The sequence below is a fragment of the Rhodnius prolixus genome, unplaced genomic scaffold (genome assembly GCF_049639745.1).
Source record: "Rhodnius prolixus isolate KJV_2025 unplaced genomic scaffold, Rpr scaffold_3, whole genome shotgun sequence".
In the NCBI taxonomy this organism is placed as follows: domain Eukaryota; kingdom Metazoa; phylum Arthropoda; class Insecta; order Hemiptera; family Reduviidae; genus Rhodnius; species Rhodnius prolixus.
The window spans coordinates 17,606,567-17,626,132 of record NW_027411603.1 but is presented as its reverse complement, the minus strand read 5'-3'; the positions used below and the strand labels follow the sequence as shown (position 1 = coordinate 17,626,132).

At 29.7% G+C, this 19,566-nt stretch overlaps 3 protein-coding genes across 4 annotated transcripts; 2 read left to right on the top strand and 1 right to left on the bottom strand.

Annotated features, from left to right (window-relative positions):
• The first annotated feature begins 106 nt into the window (after positions 1-106).
• Positions 107-3,492, top strand: LOC141453617 (tetraspanin-4-like). Its single transcript, XM_074127050.1, has 5 exons — positions 107-304; positions 851-1,039; positions 1,511-1,681; positions 2,979-3,209; positions 3,324-3,492. Exons 1-5 carry the CDS (start codon positions 233-235, stop codon positions 3,390-3,392), a joined length of 732 nt encoding a protein of 243 aa, XP_073983151.1. The 5' UTR covers positions 107-232; the 3' UTR covers positions 3,393-3,492.
• Positions 3,493-5,628: 2,136 nt separating this feature from the next.
• On the bottom strand, positions 5,629-12,315 carry Ubc2 (ubiquitin conjugating enzyme 2). Of its 2 annotated transcripts, none has more exons than XM_074127053.1 (6): positions 12,034-12,315; positions 9,262-9,404; positions 9,135-9,185; positions 8,060-8,192; positions 7,833-7,980; positions 5,629-6,292 (listed from the first exon to the last, which is right to left on the bottom strand). In XM_074127053.1, the coding sequence occupies exons 2-6, from the start codon at positions 9,393-9,395 to the stop codon at positions 6,195-6,197; spliced, it is 564 nt and encodes a 187-aa protein (XP_073983154.1). In that variant the 5' UTR covers positions 9,396-9,404; positions 12,034-12,315; the 3' UTR covers positions 5,629-6,194. The 2 variants fall into 2 exon arrangements, with proteins under 2 accessions (XP_073983154.1, XP_073983153.1); XM_074127052.1 differs by lacking the exon at positions 12,034-12,315 and adding an exon at positions 11,444-11,561.
• Positions 12,316-12,729: 414 nt separating this feature from the next.
• Positions 12,730-16,164, top strand: LOC141453619 (uncharacterized). The gene is made up of 3 exons (XM_074127054.1): positions 12,730-13,035; positions 14,097-14,374; positions 15,928-16,164. The coding sequence occupies exons 1-3, from the start codon at positions 12,877-12,879 to the stop codon at positions 15,983-15,985; spliced, it is 495 nt and encodes a 164-aa protein (XP_073983155.1). The 5' UTR covers positions 12,730-12,876; the 3' UTR covers positions 15,986-16,164.
• The last annotated feature ends 3,402 nt before the right edge of the window (positions 16,165-19,566 follow it).

The window sequence follows — 19,566 nt, the reverse complement described above, 5'->3', positions numbered from 1 at the left end:
TAATAAAAATTCTGTCTCCTATTTAATAAGAAACATCTCGGCTTTAAAGTATCGATTTCTAACAATCAATGTGAAGGATTCAATAATAATTAAAAAAAAAAACATTTGTAGCATTCTGTTCTGGCAAAACGTAATAACAGGTTGGTGATTGCGTGAGTCGTATAGTAGTAATAGCTTTTCTGAGAACTGTATTCGTTTTTTAAGTCTATCCCAATTATTTTAAAGTTCTGACATGGCCTTATTATCATCGTTGAGTTCCGTAACAATAAAATATTCATTGTTTATCTTCAACTTAATTTTGGTGGTAAGTACTTGTGTTAAAATAAAAAATGTAGCTTTAGAGGGATTTTGATTTCAAATACTAACTAAATTTCTTGTAGTTATTAACAGGTTTAGATAGAACTAACTGAGTGTTCATGGTTGTCCTTTTTCATTTAATGTGTAATCTTTTATCACTCCAAGTCCCAGTCATTGATAAAGTCATAGTGACTATTATGAAACAAAAAGGTTGAATATGTTAATTAAACAAATCCATCATGAATTTTTTCAAATTGTGATCAGATCGATCAGATAAGTTTTATCACAATTTGCAATTTAGTGACTTATTTATAATAATTAAGTTAGGTTTCTCAAGGTAATTTTAGAGTTAAGAAGAAGCCCGATATATGTAAAAATCAAGGTTAGCTTGTTGCATAATATTGTAAAACCAACCGTTTATTGTAGCCACTAATCCGAAACTGAGCGAAATTGAAATGAATATCGAAGTTTTAGATAAAGATAATAGATTTTATTGACAAATACGCAATTTTTTTTTGTACAATTTTATTAATTTCTTTTTCCGCCTTTTCAGATATCTGGTTTGGTACTTTTTTGCCTTGGTATAATAATCAAGGGAGTTTATACGCAATATGAAAGACTTTTGGATGACCAGTATTTATCTGCATCCTCTTTACTCATATCTGCAGGAATTTTGTTATTTCTGTTTGCTTTCTTTGGATGCTGTGGTGCAATAAAAGAGAATAGGTGCATGATACTCATGGTAAGAATATTAGTAATTATTAATTTCTTTTCATTTTCCGTCCAAAATTATACTCATCATTGGTGTTCACATAGTGTACCATTCATAATCTCAGAAACCTTTATTAGTTGATTTATCTTAATAAGAAAGTGTCGAATTATTGTGCCGATTTCGATTTTTCGATTTTTTTTTTTTATCATGAAGTACGGTGAGTGTTGAGAATAGCTACCCAGAGGTGTGAAAATTTTTCATTGGTTCTCTCAACCTCGTCTTGTTAAATTAAAATTCGATAATTATCGATCGGCATACGATCGAAACTTAATTGTTATTAATATATGAAAATTATAAATTTTTGTCAATAAAGGTTCTTTAAAATACCTTTAAAAGTGAAAAGGATATTATAGCATGGTTGTTAAACCATTAAGGTAGCATTAAATTCTTTTATTTTTTATCGGTAGTGCAAATTTTTTAAATGTTCATTAATTTTATTAGTTTAGTATCCTGCTCAGTGCAGTATTTATCCTAGAGTTAGCTACAAGCATTACCGGTTGGGTTTTAAGTGACAAAGCTGATGCACTTCTGGATAGAACTTTGAATGCTACTATGCATGAATATGAAAATAGTACCGATCTACGACAGTTCTGGAGTACATTGCAGACAAAAGTAAGTTAATACCAATATTTTTATTTCTTCTTGTAAAACAGCCCTTATTGCAGTCAAAGTGACCTAAATTATTCAATTTATTGTGCAATAAAAAAAAGAGATTAGGGAGATTTTTTTTTATGTATTAGGGCTACCTTGTACATTATTAAAAGTTCAAATATTCTGTTAATACAGATGCCAGTAAATTATTATTATTCGTTGATGGTAAGGACTTTTTCGTTTGTTGCCAAAAGCGTTAAGATTCCTGTCACTATTTCAAATAAAAACAGCAACACAAGTCGATGTACGATGTCCAACCTTATATTACATTCTACTTAACTTTCTTTTGTTATCACTCAGTTACAACTGAGTAGTGGGCAATATAGTTGGTATTGAGATAATCTTTAGTCGCACCTCTCTATCTTGCTAAGTGTTAGACAAAGAGAGGCATGTTCCGATCTTCTGGAGATGATGTTTGTTTTAAATTGAGCGTACAGGCTGTAGAGAAAAAAGGTATTGCTGCTCTTCTTTCTTGCCTGCACTTCCAAAGGCTAATCCAAGGAGTCTTCCGAGCTGATTTCGAAGGACGAATCACCGAAGGATGATTCTGTCGTACTCAGCGTCTTTTCGGAACAGATATCCTTTACCAGTCACATGGGCTAAAACGGCATGCATCGACCTCTCAGTTGGGTAGTGATGAGGATTATTTTGACGGGGGAACGTTAAGTTAAGAGAAAGTATTGGGACGTTAAATGATGGCGATCTGATTCCTGATGAGACTGAGGAGTAACCAGTTACCAGAGATGTCCTCGAGGTAGCTTTATTTCAGAAATTTTGGATGATCAATATTGTGGAAGAGTAAGTAGGCCCAGGAATAACTGCTAGCTCCTACTTCTCTTCCTCGAACTGTTCTAGTGTATCTGGGGGTAAGTTGCTTTATCATCTGGGTTGCTGCTCCAAGTGAGCGCACAATACAATAATTAAACGAGAGAGGATTTTGTCGCAATCGGTTCAAAATCAATTTTTGCCTCGGTTACTACGCTTTCTTGCTTTGCTCTCATTTTTAACACTCATGACTTACAAAATGTATTGCAACAACTTGCTGGACAATACTTGACCTAATCTTTTCACGTACTGCTCAAATGAATTTCGGATAAATGACCAAAATACTATTTTCCTCCATTCGAGTCGAAGTTTACCGTATCAAGAAATTCCTTTACTTCATAGTGATATCAGACTGATTGCTTCGCCTGGAGCCTGGCTTGTGGTAGCATTTTGAAGAAAATTCAGTTAACTTGTTTTTGTTACATAATTACAGTTGGAATGTTGCGGAGTACATAATTATACAGACTGGTATACAGTTTTCCCTTCTGATAAGTTGCTACCGCTATCTTGCTGTGACATACCATACGACGTAAAGGTATTTAACTGCAGTGCTTCCAGTGGTCCATTTTTGCATAAATTGCCATGCAAAGAACAAATTGGTGTTTTGGTTGAAAATAATGCAGTTACAATTTGCGCAGCAGCATTCAGTATAATAATCCTACAGGTAGAGAATTATTTATTTTGATTTATTTATATTAAATAAGTTTTTCCATTTTTATCCCTAAATAAAGGTATCGAGTTTTTGTGAGTTCTAAAAAGCAGTGATTTTTTTTTCCAGCTGCTTGGAATAGTATTTTCATGCTATTTGGCCAAATTTATTAGTACGTCGAGTTATGAATCAGTTTGATGATCAATAAATTAATAAGAGGTAAATCAAATATTTGTGTTTGCCCATAAAAAAAAGTGTAAGAGTGTTATCTATTTTAATAAATTTCAGTTTCTATGAATCTTTTATTTTATTTTACCTGTTTGAACTAAATAATTGGGTGATATTTTTTAAAAGTAATCTTTAGTATATGGAGTTTTCCCCAAGAGATCCAAATTTGTGTCTATACAAATGTACATAAATTGTTGTTTGGTCGATAGTACCATTATCATTATCGTATCATTATATTCATCACAAGTATAAATGTCTTAAATTTATTTTACACAGCCCGCGGTGCAAGTTCTTAAGAAATATTTCGACGTTACAAACAGGAGAGCGATATACTCCAATATTACAAAAAAACATTTCTTTAACATTCAAATTTATTTTTATGCACTGCAACTGCTTAAAAAAAATAATAAAAAAATGTTTCACTTACTCTCCAATATCTTGTAACATTACCTAATAACAATAATCTTAATAGATAAAAAAAAATAACTATTCCGCTATTTCTGATTTATGTTTCTTTTTATTTATGTTTTGTCTAATAGCCATTAATAAGAAATATGAAATATTTGTTCCGTAATCAGGCTGCATGTAAGTACATCAAATAGTATCTGGAAACCAATCAGTAAAGCAATTAATTTAATTAGCAAAATGTTTGCCTCTGATATTAAACAATGTTTTTTTAAGTGAATTACTGCCGAAGCGAGTAATAATTTGCATTAATACAAAAGACCGATGATAAGAAATAATTAACAAGAATAATGGCAAAAATTCATTCGAATATCGCCAACATTTAGCTTCTGCAATAATTTAAAATAATGAATAAAATATATCCTAAAAAATGAGCGAGGAGAAAAACATAAAAAAAGAAACAAATACATTTACAAGAAGAAATTCTATCTTCAATTATCGAGGAAATTGAAAGTTCACTTGCATGAATTTTTTATTCATCGTTACTATTTAACAAAACATTGACCTATCCCAACATATTTCAAGGTTTTATTCTTCATTAATCGTATGGTCTCATAAAGTAGTTACGTTAAATGGAGAGAGATAGAAATATTTTGGTCCATAGAGAAAATTTCCGATATATCCATATCTGAAAATTGTAATTTAGTAGTAATAAGATTGACGAATATGTGTTTGAACTATAAGATGAGCAAGCACAATGTTATTGGCGATGAAAATTTTGTACAAAAATTGTTTAAATTGACCAAACAATTGAGGTATAGAATGTTAATAGTATTTTTTTGCATTGGTAATAAAGCAATTTTAAAAACTTTCAAAGTTGGTATATGCGAAACCAACTCCTGGTGTATAATGAATATTTGACTATTTAGCCTACCTGATAGTATTGTGTGTGTGTGAATAAAATCTCTTAAGTTTTGAAATAGTTAAGGATTAACTCAGATTAGCCTATTCAAGAGCCTCTACCTATCATTTTCAGATCAGTACTACTCGGAGAACACCTTTTTTTTTTGTTTTGTTTTTTAAACACATTCCAAGTTTTTTGAAGGCGAAGGTGTTTTGACATCAGTTTCTTTCTTACCTAAACTTTTTGAGATGTTCTGAGTACACTCTATGCATATATTTAGGATAAAAATCCAATTTCAGAAATTGACAATAATCCCAAAATGTACTTTTAAAAACCAAGAGAAAGAATTTATTTGTATCTCTTTCAACCTACTTGCTAATTTATGAGAGAAAATAAAAGTTGGATTTTCACTAAACATTTTTGCCTGACCAATCCTACCATCTGCAAAGATAATTATTTTTAAAATCTGTTTCACAAAGGTGAATGAACTATCACGTTTATAATTATTCTACTTATTTTTATTCTTACTAATTTTACAAACGGAAGCAATAGTACGAATAAAATATTGACATACTTGTATAATTAGATTCTTAATTCTACATCAGACTTAAAATATGTATTTACATTTAACACAACAGTAGTTTCACAATAATACAAATATCTTACCTATTACGAGGATCCACACTCATATATCCAAGACTATGCTCACATTTCATTTATATTTTATTCACGAGTTTTCAAAAAATTAAAAATGAAATGCACTCTAAATTAATTATAAACCAATTACACAATTCAATTATAAAAACCAATAAATCATCAACCAAAATAAAATGCTAGTCAACTAATATATTTCAAAAGTAGATACTTAAATGGTTTCTATTACAGTCATCTTGGGCATTAAAGAGAATGAAATAAAGGCAGTTTTGTGAAGCTAAAGACTGATTTAAAATATTATCACTAAAACAAGTGGATTTAAAACTGTATCAAGTTATTATTTAACCAAATTAACAAAGAAAAAAAAAATTTTGTTTACTTACAAATGTGGAAGTTATATATATATAAAGCAATAAATTTCTTTAATTTCAGAAACCCTAATGTACAAAACTTAAAAATAAAAAATATAAATTTGTCAGTGTAAGTTTGAAAAACTTTACACTAACAGGATTTGGGACTCACATTTTTTTTTTTTATCCACTAACAAAATTGGGGCAGAAAACGATAATTTACACATTACATTACATTATGCCTGGGACAATGGGAAAACCCTTAAAAATGACAATAATGTTGATAAAGTACAAGTTGTGTTTATCAATAATAAGATTGTACATTATCATACAAATAAATATGTAAAATTTTAAGAGAGGTAGAGAGCACACATGAGCACTATAGCAGGAACTAGAATGGTTTTCCCAATGACCTTCACAGACAAACTGATCCCGACAAAAGGTTGCAATCATACCAAATCACGTAGCATAACGCTTAGTCCACAATCGAGCAATGCGATCATGCTCTTCTCTATTCTGTAGATACTGGGTAGCTATACTTCCTACTAGAGGGTCAGCTGAAATAAAATAATTTTATGTTAGAAAAAATATGATTATATAAATATATCTGACAGATTGGAAATTAGGTATTGGAATACGAGTAGATATAAATAGAATGTTTAGCAACAAGAAAAAGCACAAAATTCAATTTAACGTAAATATTATGATTGCAATAGTTCAAATTATCGACGCGTGAACTGATTTTCATAAATTGTTTTTTGACTCGAATTTTTAAGTAGATATGGGTTTTGGAGGTCTCGCTGCAAGCAAGGGGAGTTTGTCCCAGTCTAGTAAGACGCTCTAACTATTACAGTCGACTTTCGATAAATCGAAATCCAAGGGACTACAAGAAAAATTCGAATTATCGAGAAGTTTGAATTATCAAGAAGGGGAAAAAAAATTCGAATTATTTTTTTATTATGTATATATGTATGTACATACATATATTGAAAATACGCATGATCTTACCTAAGTTTTAGACATATATAGCCTCAAGTAAAAAAGTAAAAATAATGAAAACGACAAAAAAGAACAAAAAAATTACATATGTATTAACCTTTCAATAAATAATAATATACATATGTACCTAATTAAAAAAATGAAGAAAAGTTTTTTGTTTGAATGTGGCTTGACTTAGTCAAGTGACTTAGAATTGTAGAAAGCGTTGATGGTGGAATATTGTAAGTTTTGGCGATATCTTTTTTTTTCGAACCACTTTTCACGGCCGCGATAATTTTTTTTTTGTGGGACACACTTTAAGGGAGACGTACTTCCCATCGTGACAAACTAAGAAAGAGAATTGGAAAGTTAAACTGGGTTGAAAGAAGGGAAACATTACGCAGGAAATGAACAATAAGCGGAAAATGAGAAGTAAACATTACTAAGGAAAATTCGAATTATAAAGAGGGGAAACGGCCTCCTTCGAATTGAAGAGCGTTCTCTCTCCCTGTTGTTAAGAAAAGAAGTTCGAGTTATCGAGCGTATCTAAATACACTGCATTTTTTCGATTTACCGAAGTTAACAGCTGAAGAGTACGAATTATCGAAAAATTCGAATTATCGAGAGTCGACTGTATTAATAACCATCGCCCGATTTTAATAAAATTTGGTAGGAAGAAGTGGTTGAGCTTTCCTACGTGAAATTATTGTGCCATCCTCCCCTTACAGCTACTAAAAATCATACTTCAATCGTGCCATATTTGCAGTTTAATTTCTCTCACCTCTCTTATTAGGAAGAAAAACTGCATTCGCAATTTAATTTTTCTTTCCTCTCTTTACAGGAAGTTAATTCTAATCGCAACTTGATTTCTCAATACACCTCTTAAGAGGATATAAAATTTTAATTTAAAACATGCTTTTTCGAATGTTTCTAAATAGCTGAAATTACGAGCTGATGTGTAAATAAAATATTGGGTATTTGCTGACTTGTGTACTTTTTGGCGTTTAAATATCCCTTAAAATTAACTTTTAAAAAACTTTAAGGAGATTAAGTAAATGTATAACATCCAAAATGAAATCAAAAAGCAATGCGTTTACTTTTCATATAGTACATATTTACCTGGATTGCAATCTGTCAAAAGAGAACAAATTGATAGCAAAACTTTTGATATAGTCAAGGCTGGAGACCAATTATCTTTAAGTATGTCCAAACAGATTACTCCTTGACTGTTGATATTACAATGGTAAATTCTTGTTCGGAATGTAACCTGGAAATAAATATATAAATTTAAATATATTAATTTTTAAATCTTAAATTTATACAAATTCAAGTACATTTTTGTTTACCTTTGGTGGTTTAAAAGGATATTCTGGAGAAAAGTGTATGTCTAAAAAGAAAACTCCACCTTCGTACACTGAGCCAGGTGGACCCAAAATTGTAGAAACCCATTCATATAAATTGTCTCCTTTAGGTCCAGCACTGAACATTTATATTTTTATAATATCTTAAATAATGCATAATACATACATATACTAATTGAATTAAATATTTATTTCAAAGAAATAATAGAACAAAGCCCATCGTTGAGAAAAAACACACATTCAGAGTGGCCAGAAAATTTTCAATATTTTTTAAGGTAGCAAACACTTTATTTCCATTGATTGTTTTTTCGTGCATTCAACTTTGAAGGACTTAGAATCTAATGAAATATAATTTTAAACAATTAATCTTAAAAGAATGGTCTAAGTAGAGAGGGTAAGTAAAATTATGTTGATTTTTTTTTTATTCAAAAATTTAAATTTCAAATAAACGAGATATTTACATTATTTATTTTATTTTTTACAAAAATGGAAGCATATTTTGGTAGTTTTAAAATGAATGTATGCAGAGGTTTTATTTCAAATTTGAATGAATTCCCTAAATAAAAATAAAATTATAAAGGCCAGATTAAATAAGATTTCCACATCCACTTTATATTTTCATTAGGTTTTGTTGCTTGACTAAACCTAACTTCTGTCTTATATAGATCAACTTACAGAAATTGTTAAGCAGCTCAACATATTTAATCTTTATAGCAGAAAAAAAAAAAAATCACAATATTAGGATAATTATTTTAAGTCAAATAATACAAATACATCAAGTAAAATGGATGAAAAGACGATGTGCAAGAGTCAAATATGGCTTAATAGAGATTATATCTTGGTGATTCATGCTAATAAGTTTTACTTTACTTTCACGTATTTTCTGCGATCATACTAATGTAAAGAGACCTTCCTTATATTTTATTACTGGTAATTGTCTCAAAATCGCAAAATCGTAGAACATCTAGTTAAATGTTCTACTAATTAGGAAAGAAATTAAACAAACTTTTTAATGTATATGAATTTTTATACATATGCCTTACAAATAGTATTCACTAACCTGCAATTGGGAGGAGGATCAAGAGTAATTTCAGCTAGCTCTTTTTGGATTCTATAAAAAGTAAATTGCTTAATTAATAATGATGCAAATTCCCTGGATTTTCTTTCATAATATAAATTTTATATACCTTTTGGCAGATGTCGATAATGCTTTTGACATTTTTGGATTAGGTTTAACTTCTTTGTTCTCAGTTTTTGCAGTTTCAGGAACTGGTGCTGCACCCCTACCCCTTCCAGTGCCACTTGATCCTGCACCGGACATTCTCTCGATCTAACGTTTAAAATTAAAACATGAATTAAAAACAGAAAAGCTTTAACGAAACCCCTTATAAACCTTGAGGCAATTTATAATAGGTTTCTTTGTTTTATTTTATTTTTTACAAGGGATCACTTTTAGGTGTGAAACATTAAAATATTTGTTTTAATGGAGTTCCTAAGCGTCAGGCTTTCCAGATCTGTTACTTCAAACATAATTTTACGACCTAATGCTACAAAATGTTAGTAGAAATAGAACATGACCACAACAGCTAAATCAAGGAACTAAAATTGTGGCCCGAATAACAGAATTTATGAAGGATAAAAAAGTGTATGATGGTAGGCTACGGTTTCTATGAGCAGACTAAACCCTGGTACTTCTCACTTTAGCTATTCAACTTACTCTCACTACCTAACAGGAATCATGTGTTGTTGACCAATGATAATATGTACGAATAAGTAGATGAGTCCCTGAAAATTATTTTGTAAAGATCAAAAAGGAACACATATTGAAATACGAGAATCAATAGCGTAACTAAGTATTTGTTACTCATTCAAAATTGAAAAAAAAAAATTGTCAATTGCAAATGTAAGAATAATTTGTCACCATTCATTTTTTGAATTTGAATTTATGTGGCACATCCGGCACTAATATTACAATCTGCAGGAATTGATCGGTTACACCTTCGCCATCACCACTCAATCAAAGTGCCTTTTGGGGTACGAACTAGTTGTAGAAAAAACAAAAAACAAAATTGATTTAGATTGACTTTTGCATGGCTACCAAATGAATATCTTCGTAAAATCAATACAAAACACAAATTGCCCCAAATACTTCGGTTCTCACAAAAATAATTTTCCTGATCCGGGCAACTTTATTGGGCTACAAATGAAGACGTAGGAAGGGAAATGACGAAAACATTGGATTAAAAGTAGGTGGCAAACAATCTATAAGATAATCAGGCAAAACATCATGTTTGGAAATATCTCATCATAATAATATATAACTCAACACATCACCATGAAATTTGAAAATATCTACTTGCTACTACTTCTTTTTTAACAAGTTTGATACCCAAATATATAAAATATATTTTCCTTTAGAAGTTAGGTAACATTATGAAATAAAGTAAACCCTTGAATTTGTTAAAGAACCACAATTAAGGTCTTAAATCAATGATATGTTCACTACTTCCATTTCCACAAGTTAAACGACATGTAAAAGCTTTATGGAGTTTAAATTCATACGTACAGGGATATTTGAATCGTGCGTAAACTTTTAAGTAACAATTCTTAATTGAAATATAAGTTTATAAAATGAAACTTCATAAAAAAAAATGAAAGAATGCAGATTTATTTTGACTACATGGAGAATGGAGTCAGATCATTTTTACTTTGTCTTCCCTAAATTTTTAATAAATATTCACAATCTATTCAGTGTCTCTACAAAGGTTTATCCTTCGACACACTGAATAGACTATTAGTTTTTACATGATTTAATTCGTGGAATTAGAAGTAGTCAACACATCATTGATTTTGGCCTCTCTAGTTTTAACTCCTAGCGTTTACTTTTATTACATAATTTTACTTAAGTTATGAAGGAAAATAAATTTGGGGGTCTCAATTCAAGGGAAAAATAACTGAGTTTTTAACTGTGACGCAGTTGTGACTTCTTAAAAAGAATACTTAAGGAAAAGAATATTTTCCTTTAAGCTTTTTTCAGTACATTAGAATTTATTAATTTTGTTTTAAGATATAAATTTTTAATAGGAATCTTAGGCGTATCATTCTTTTGCAAATCCATTTTTTTTAATCTTACATTTTTCCAATTGATTTAAGAATAAACTCAATTTGACAATGGAATACAATAAATAAAAATATATTATCAGCTACCAACGCTTTTCAACCATAGCAAAATACTACATAACACTTCACACACTTAAAATAATAAGTGCTAGGAGAAAAAAAAAAAAAAAAAAATTGTTGCAAATTATATTGTTGCACTAAACCTTTCAAAATATTTTTTGAACAAATAATACAGTTAGGGAAACTAACCTCGACACAAAATAAAATAGAAATTAGGGTTAATCGTAACATTTAAACCTTTAAAACACAGCATGTGCTTTAAGCAGACATTTATAACCCAAGCGTTTGTTGCACTTAAATGTTTTATAAAAAACCGAAAAGTAATTCATAACTTTTTCAAATTGTTGCATTCTATGTGTATTGATAAATTCAGTTCGAAGAATGGAATAAAAAACAATATTAACCAATTTTGCACAAAGGGCAAAGACCTCTCATATTTCACGATACTAAACACTAACATTTTTGAGTAAACTATTAAAATCCATTGATTACAATTTAATTAATTTATTAATAACTGTATCGACAAAATCAATAAATATGAGGAAATGTGTTTAATGATTTGTAAATATTACCACTAAACCTCCACGTAAAATATAGAATTATTTTTACGCCTTATAAACAGTTTGAATTAAAAAACACAAAAAAAGTTTTAAAGTATTACGAGAGGTATAAAGACCACACCTCAAGTACTAAATAATCTATAAAAATGTACTTTGAAGGTTACATTTTTAACAATAGTTGCATTAAAAAAATGAAAACAATAGTTTAAGTTTACATACCTAAGAACTTTGGAAAGCCTCGGAAAATACACCGAGAAATTAGTGGTTTGATTCAAACACTTCCATTTAGAAATTGACTAAAATGAGCCGGCGGCCATGAATTGATTCAAGCAGAAAATAACTAGTCACTACCAAATAAAAACTAAGTTGAATGTATTATCAAAGAAATTGCTTCAATAGCTTGTTTATCACAATTTGGAAACGATAAATTAAATACGAATTGCAAATAGAATAATAATCACTTCTTCATCGACTTCAACTAGAGCGTCCGTCAGTCAGTTAACAGAAAATGCAAAGCCACCATCAACAAAGAGGTTACATTGGTTGGCTTTCTTAAAGGATTTGCCGATAAATTCAAATTGGTATTTTCTGTATGCAGATGTCGTGTAACTAAACAATAAACATAAGGAATACAGCTGAATTTTATTTTTATTTACTTATTTTAGTAACATTTGAAGAAAGTTAACTTCATTAAAAAGAAAAATTTCAGTACTAAATTCCATTACAAAAATATTACCTTTATTTTTAGATTTTAATAATTAAATTTTAGTCTTTTTTTTATTTTGCGAATTTGTCTTGGCACGTTATAAATCTATAAATGGGCCAGGTTCAAATTTTAAAAAAATTGACCAAAACATTTTAAATGTATTAAACAATATCTTTTGAAGGTACTTAGCTACCTACATATTTGTGATTCTTGCTGAATGAAGATGTACAGTAATTTTAGAAGTGGTCAAGTGGTGGGGCAGGGTGTAATGACCAACCGCAAGTAGATGATGCTGCCGCAGACTTCTTTGATATTGTTGGGATACTGGATTGTGGATAGTTGAATGATTGCTCAGGATGCTGAAGGTATTGGCTAACTTACTTCTTGTGGCAAGTGTCACGCCAGTTCGGATGAGATATGATCAATCTCAAATTGGTGATTATAACGTACATTTGGATCTTAAAAATATTGAAATTGTAGCTTTTCTTGATGATAGTTCACTCGCAAATAATGAGGTAAGTAGTTTTTTTTTTTCAAGTTGAAATCTACAGAAATTTCTAGATGTAAGTTCGTTTTCCAGAAACACCAAAAATTTGTACATCTTTAAATTGGATTTATAGATATTTATAAGTTTATAAAATAATAATAAACATTCAGTTCATTTATTTGCAACAAATCCGTTAAATTAATTAATTATTTTGTATGATATATTGAAAAAAATATTTAATGTAATTTTACATGTCTGTAAGTATAGGGTACTGTTCATGTTTTTTGGTGAATGATTAACCCAGAAAAAAGGCAAATTATTTCCAGTTTCATTGTTTTTATTTTAATAAATAAAAATGTCCAAAAATTGGCAATAATTTTCCTTCTGTAGTCTATTTCATACACGCCTCTCGCTCTAAATGACTAACATTTTTTTTTTTTTTTATTTAACAACAACTGACGTCTTCAGCGCCAGGAGCAAGCGGTCTCCAGTTAATGTTCCGTCGTTATTCCTGCCCTGATATTCATTAATAAGCTGTGAACCTTTCCCTTATGGTTTTCACTTAACATGGTTCTCTTTCCTTTTTATTAAATTACTTATTACTCTTTGATAATTCATTTTATTTTCATATTCATAATTTTTGGTTGTGGCAGATTTGCAATTATTCGAAATTAAGTTTTCACTGCGAAAATATATTCTGAGTTCCACGATGTGAAAAAAGTTTTTACCGAAGAATTATTAAAAAAATAAATAAATAAAAAAGTCGTTTGAATTTGTCTTTTTAGAGAACCTACCGTATCGAATGTTTCATCTCCTGGGCTCGAATAATGGTTTTACAAACTGGCCTTCTTTTGAATGTGTGTATTCACCTGAGGCGGGTGTTGGTGACGTGTTTAAAAAGTGTAGATTTGTTAGAGGGAAGTCCTCAGATCGAATCCTGCGAGTAACTGTTTTTGATTTGATAAAAAAAATGTTAATAATAAAGTATGTGCTTCCGCCCCACCCATGATCTTTATTGTTGGTAGTTTGTTGGTTTTTTTAATTCAGCAATAATCCATCTGAATTCTGATTTATTAATTATTTTTTTAGTATGATTACGACTACGCAGAAATGACTTTGAAGCCAACAACCTCTACAACTGATACAGCTAATCAAACAGCCAGTGATAAACCAACACTAAATGCAGAAACAAATCAGACGGTGTTTGCGGTAAATTCAACGATTCCTGGTTCTTCAGAATCATCAACATCCGTCAGTACTTCTACCGTCAGCACCCTTACTACAAATAAAACTAGAAGAAGATGTGGGGCAGGATTTTTTAGAGACTCTAATGGAAGATGCCGTCGTTTGCGGAAACCCAGTATAAAGTAACTGTTGCCATCCCTTGAAACCTCTACTCTTTTATTATTCTAAAAAGTATAGGAGACGGTTGGGAATGGTTAAAGGAAATCTCTGCCTTCACTTCATTTTTTTTAATTTAGAAGATAAGAATTGATATAATTTACATTTTAATAACATATTAATAAATAAAAGCAATAATTATAGTAGATAATAGAGGGCACCAATAACCTTAAATGTCGACGCGCCTTATATAAAAAAATAAAAATTATGATTCTAACAAAAATATGCCATTTAGATACGAAGACATAATCTTTTCTAGTAATGTCTATGTCCTAAAAGTTGTTGAACATTTTTTTAACAAATATATTTTTAGATAGAAGGTTAAATCGTTAAGAACCAATATTCTGGGAAGTAATGAACTTTAAAGTTGGCTGTAGGATGAAAAGCCAATGCCGAAAATTAATAAATTGAAGGATTCAATGCAAAAATAAAAAACCAATCATAGAAAATATTTTTTCAATTTTAAAAAATAAATGTATCAATCAATTCGAAATGTACGCAATACATTTTCAAAAATTCGAAATTTTCATCACCACAGTGATTCTTTAATTCTTGGATCATTGTTATTGCAGTAGGGTTTTGAGGAGCTTGAACTTGCAGCTTCAAATTTCTGCACTAGAAAGTATTATGAAGTTGCTCTTCCATTGATAGATTTTAACTTAATCTTTAATCAAGTCATTTGGTGAATTGTAACCGAATCTTAAGTTTAAATTTTCATAATTTTAAGTTTAAAATATAATTTTTGTTTATTGCTTTGTCTTCCAGACTGAAAGGTTTACAAAAACGTTTTCAAAATAATTTCGTACTATTATACTAAAACGTTACTAATAAAAAAACTGCTAAAAATCCAAATTTGAAAAAATGACTTAATTGGAAGTTTAATTCTAAGAATAGAATCCTGTATTGAATATGTTTGTGAGAAAAATTCTTTAAACGCCTCTATTATTTTTTTCCCCAAACTTACTACACTTTCGCAATATGTCAAATATTGTTTATTTGTAACTTTCACTGTAAACCTGTTAAAAAACGAAAAAAGTTATTATTTGTCTTAAAAAAAAAAACAAACTATTTGCCAATTTTTATTAATAGAATAATAACAAGAATAATTCTAGTACAAATATGTTGTTCTAATAGAAAATACTTCCTTAAAAGAATCGGTTTAGTAATCAATGGTCAAAATGGTTTTTCTTTCTTACCTGTTAAATCCCAGAAACCTATTTTTGCACCTATTTTAGTGTACACTATTTTTTTGTTCATTACTTATTCGTTTGCGAGAATTGCAATTGCAGTTGGATTAAAAAGGGTAAAATGCTAAATATTATCTAAGAACAGAAAGTTCCTTTTTTATTATCTACTTGTATTCTACAAATGCCCTCATGATTTAACTTTGTTTAAAGAGTTCGTAATATAATAAATAAATTAAAAAACAAATAAAAAACCTATTTTAACATGAGCAATTTGTCTAATAAAATAAATTAAAAAAAAATAAAAACATTCACAGTCTACTTGTTACTTTCAGATTGGATGGACTATTACATCAAGCCAAGGACATTTTTATGGGAAAGAATAACTCTTAGAATTTTATATTTTTATATTCTACGGTTTATGTTAACATATACTTATTTTTTATTATTAAATTATTGCTTTAAAATTGTTGAATTATATGAGAAAGAAAAATTTATATATTTGTATTAATTGTTACGAAATTTTTGGTTTAATTTTAATAATTTTTCTAATAAAAACACTTTGAAAATTAGTACTTGTGTGTTCATTATAAGTTTGCATCCTAATTTTAATACAAAGAATAATAGTTGTTTTATATTAAAGTTATGTATCGCAGTTTTGATATTAAACAGAAGTTAGTTGACGATGTGTTCCCGAAAATAGATAAGCAGTTTAGTTCAGAAATAATCTTTTAGAGAACCTAAAATGAAAGGCGGGGAGAATTAAAAAAAAATGAAAACAGCCTCTAATTAGCAGAAAGAATATGCTTATACTACAATAACGAAAAACAAAATCAGGGATTTCTTCTAATAACTTATTATGGCATTTCCCCACTATTATTAAGACATCCTGAAGAGGTATCAAGATTCAATACAAGCAACTGTCTAAACAAAATTAGCTTAGAGTCAAATTTCAAGGAAATTTAATTCCTGACTAAAAGATATTTATTCCAAAATTTCATTGCAACTTCTTAAACCGATATTAAAATAATTTTCACTTTCGTACGAAAAAAAAATCATACATTACGAACTTTCTATATCAAATATTCTCCAGAAATACATGTTTCGTCCTCATTGATCGGTAGTTTAAGGTAAATTACTTACTTAAGGGTGTCTTCTATTCATCTGATTCAAGTATGTAGTGAATAGTTATCCCCTTTAGGGGAGATTTTGCCACAGCTAGTACCTCGATAGATTAAATCTGAACGTGAGACTTGGTTTTGAACTACTTTTGGTTAGACGTTCGTCAAGCTCAGGTGTATTGCAATAGATTAGTTTTCTATTTTAAGAAGAGTTATTAGATTTGCTTTCAGCTTGTTCAATGATCCGTAGCATACCTAATACCATTAAAAAAAACTGTCCTTTCTTTTAAATCAAAATGCAAGTTGATTTTTGTTATTTATATTAATATATTTTTTACTATACCATTTCTTATAAGTATTCACTAAATTTTATTGATTATATGGCTTATTTTGGTTGTTGATTTTTTCTCGGTGTAAAGTGTGAAAGACTAACTACTACATTTTTAAAGATTTTTAATTTTTTTTTCTTTTTCTTTGAGAAGCTCTTAAGCAAAAAGCTTTTTTTTTAGAAAAAAAAAAAAAAAAAAATCATTTAAAAGGGAATTCAAATACCAGAAACAGTTCTGATGAAAGAAGATAAATTAACACTATAGAGTCAAAAGGAATGTGGAGAACGTTTTAGATAATAACAGTGCTGTCGCAGTCAGTGATGTAAAATTATTATGCGTTAGTAAAGAAGCGAAACACGAAATCTTTAAATATTTGGACCGTTCGTTCAACTTTTAGTTCTTATTGTGAAAACGTGATTCTTGATTTCCTTCAAAATATGTATTATACGTTGCGGTTTGACAATCACTCCCTAACTAGATAATATTAATCAAGAAAAACAGAGTTAGATGAGAATAATGTAAAAGTGAAAAAAATTACAGTGCTTGAATAGGAGTGAGCAAATATTGTGTATACGCATATATATATATATGTGTGTGTGTGTGTGCGATAGAGAGAGAATGAGCGTGAATGAGAGCGATTGGTGACAATGTTCAAGTTTGTGTTATATAAATATTTCTGTAAACAAAGAGTATGTATTGCATAGTTGTGTGGATGTCTTGAGGACCGCAGATCTAAGAATATACCGATTGCCAGTATAGGCTTCGAATTTTATTTAATGGATTTGTAAATTTTGTAATAAAGCTTATTTGTTATAAAAAAAAAAAATGACTATATATATTTTTTAAATTACTAATATAAGATTTTTATTATATGTTCAACTAGTTAATCAGCTAATTTCTACATATTTTTGATAGTACTTCCTAAATGGGTGAATTTTTAGATAAATGTAATGCGACGGAATTTTCCATTGAAAGTGTAGATATTGGTATTTTATAAATCAAACGTACAATTATTACTTACCACTTAGAATCTGACGAATAAATTTTTCACAGTCTTAATGAAAGTGATCGGTCAAAATTTGCGGTGTAAAGATCAATGGATCAAAAATACTCTTAAATTCTTTTCAGTCATACCCTCTAGTCTAAGGAATTTATAATAAAAAAATTCTAGTTTGCAACTAATTAGAATTTTTCTTGTATTTAAGATAAATTTTTGTCTGTCAATTTCTTGGCGATACAGGTTTATGTTATTGTCTCTTGAGTGGGGATACTGGGGTCTACATAACAGTACTCGGTAGTAGATAAAGGTGGGGATTTAGAAGATTGGAAACACTCTTGGGATGAAGAAGCAGCAGCCTGCAGTGTATCTGATAGTTGTAGCCATATCCTGGCTCACATGTCCTGTCGTTTGTTTACCACTTCCGGTCACATATGACCAACGTCAAGAGGGTCAATTCAATCTACATGCTCAACTCGAAAATGTTGTGGTTGTGCTTATACCAGCCGTAGCACTACCTGAGCTAGTTCATCATCTAACAGAGGCTGTACCATTCAAGGCAGGTTTACCCACTCTGTTACTTAAAGCATCGCCATCGAAGACTACAATAAAGGATAAGGCAACTGAAATAGACCAGAGAGACGGGCAAAAACATTTTGACACGTTGCCGAATTTCCCTGGTTTCCGAGTTTCGGATCTACCCACAGACCCCAACGAACAAGATTCATCCCCAACAAATATGCAAGATTCTGCGGGAAGTGAATCAACTTCAGAAAGTTCTCATCCAGAAAAGTTGAACGTACAGAAAGAAGATACCTCTGTTTCTGATTCAAACTCATCGCTCATTTTGGTTGCAGAATCTCCTGCTCTTGTCATGCAACAAAGAAGCAATGAATAAAAATGTCATGATTTATTTGTTCTATTTGTAAATTAACTTAAAAATAAAATATTTTAAAATAAAAGTAGTTTTTTGTTATAAAAATCCCTTTGAAATGAAAAATTGATTATATAGTAACAAGAAATGGCAATTTTTATTTTTTTTTAGAGCATCAACTTAAGATGATTTGTTACTTATGACCAGAAAGTAACAGTTAAAAAAAACTTTTTACTGTTCATTTTATGCCCCTCTCCATTATATAAAGAGTGCTATGAAAACAAAAAGGAAAAATGTTTTCAAAATAGTTATATGTAAATACAAATCTTTCATGAATTTATTAAATTTTATTTACTTTTTGCTGAAAGAATACAATGAGCATTTCTCCAATTTGTATAAAGAGTGCTGATTTTTGGCTGCTAGTTTAAACTAGAAAAGGCGACCTCTAATTTCCTTCCCAATAGAATTAAAGCAGTCTTTTATGAAGTTGCCTGAGATCTGGTTTGCCTGTGGTAGCATTAACCAGGGAAACCGGTCGCTGTTAGTTTGTGAATATAACTGTTCAAATCTCACAATTAGCAGGCATATTTTAGAATTCTCTTTTAGTAATAACTTTACAACTACTTTTCTGTGAAATTTGTATTCTGGATTTT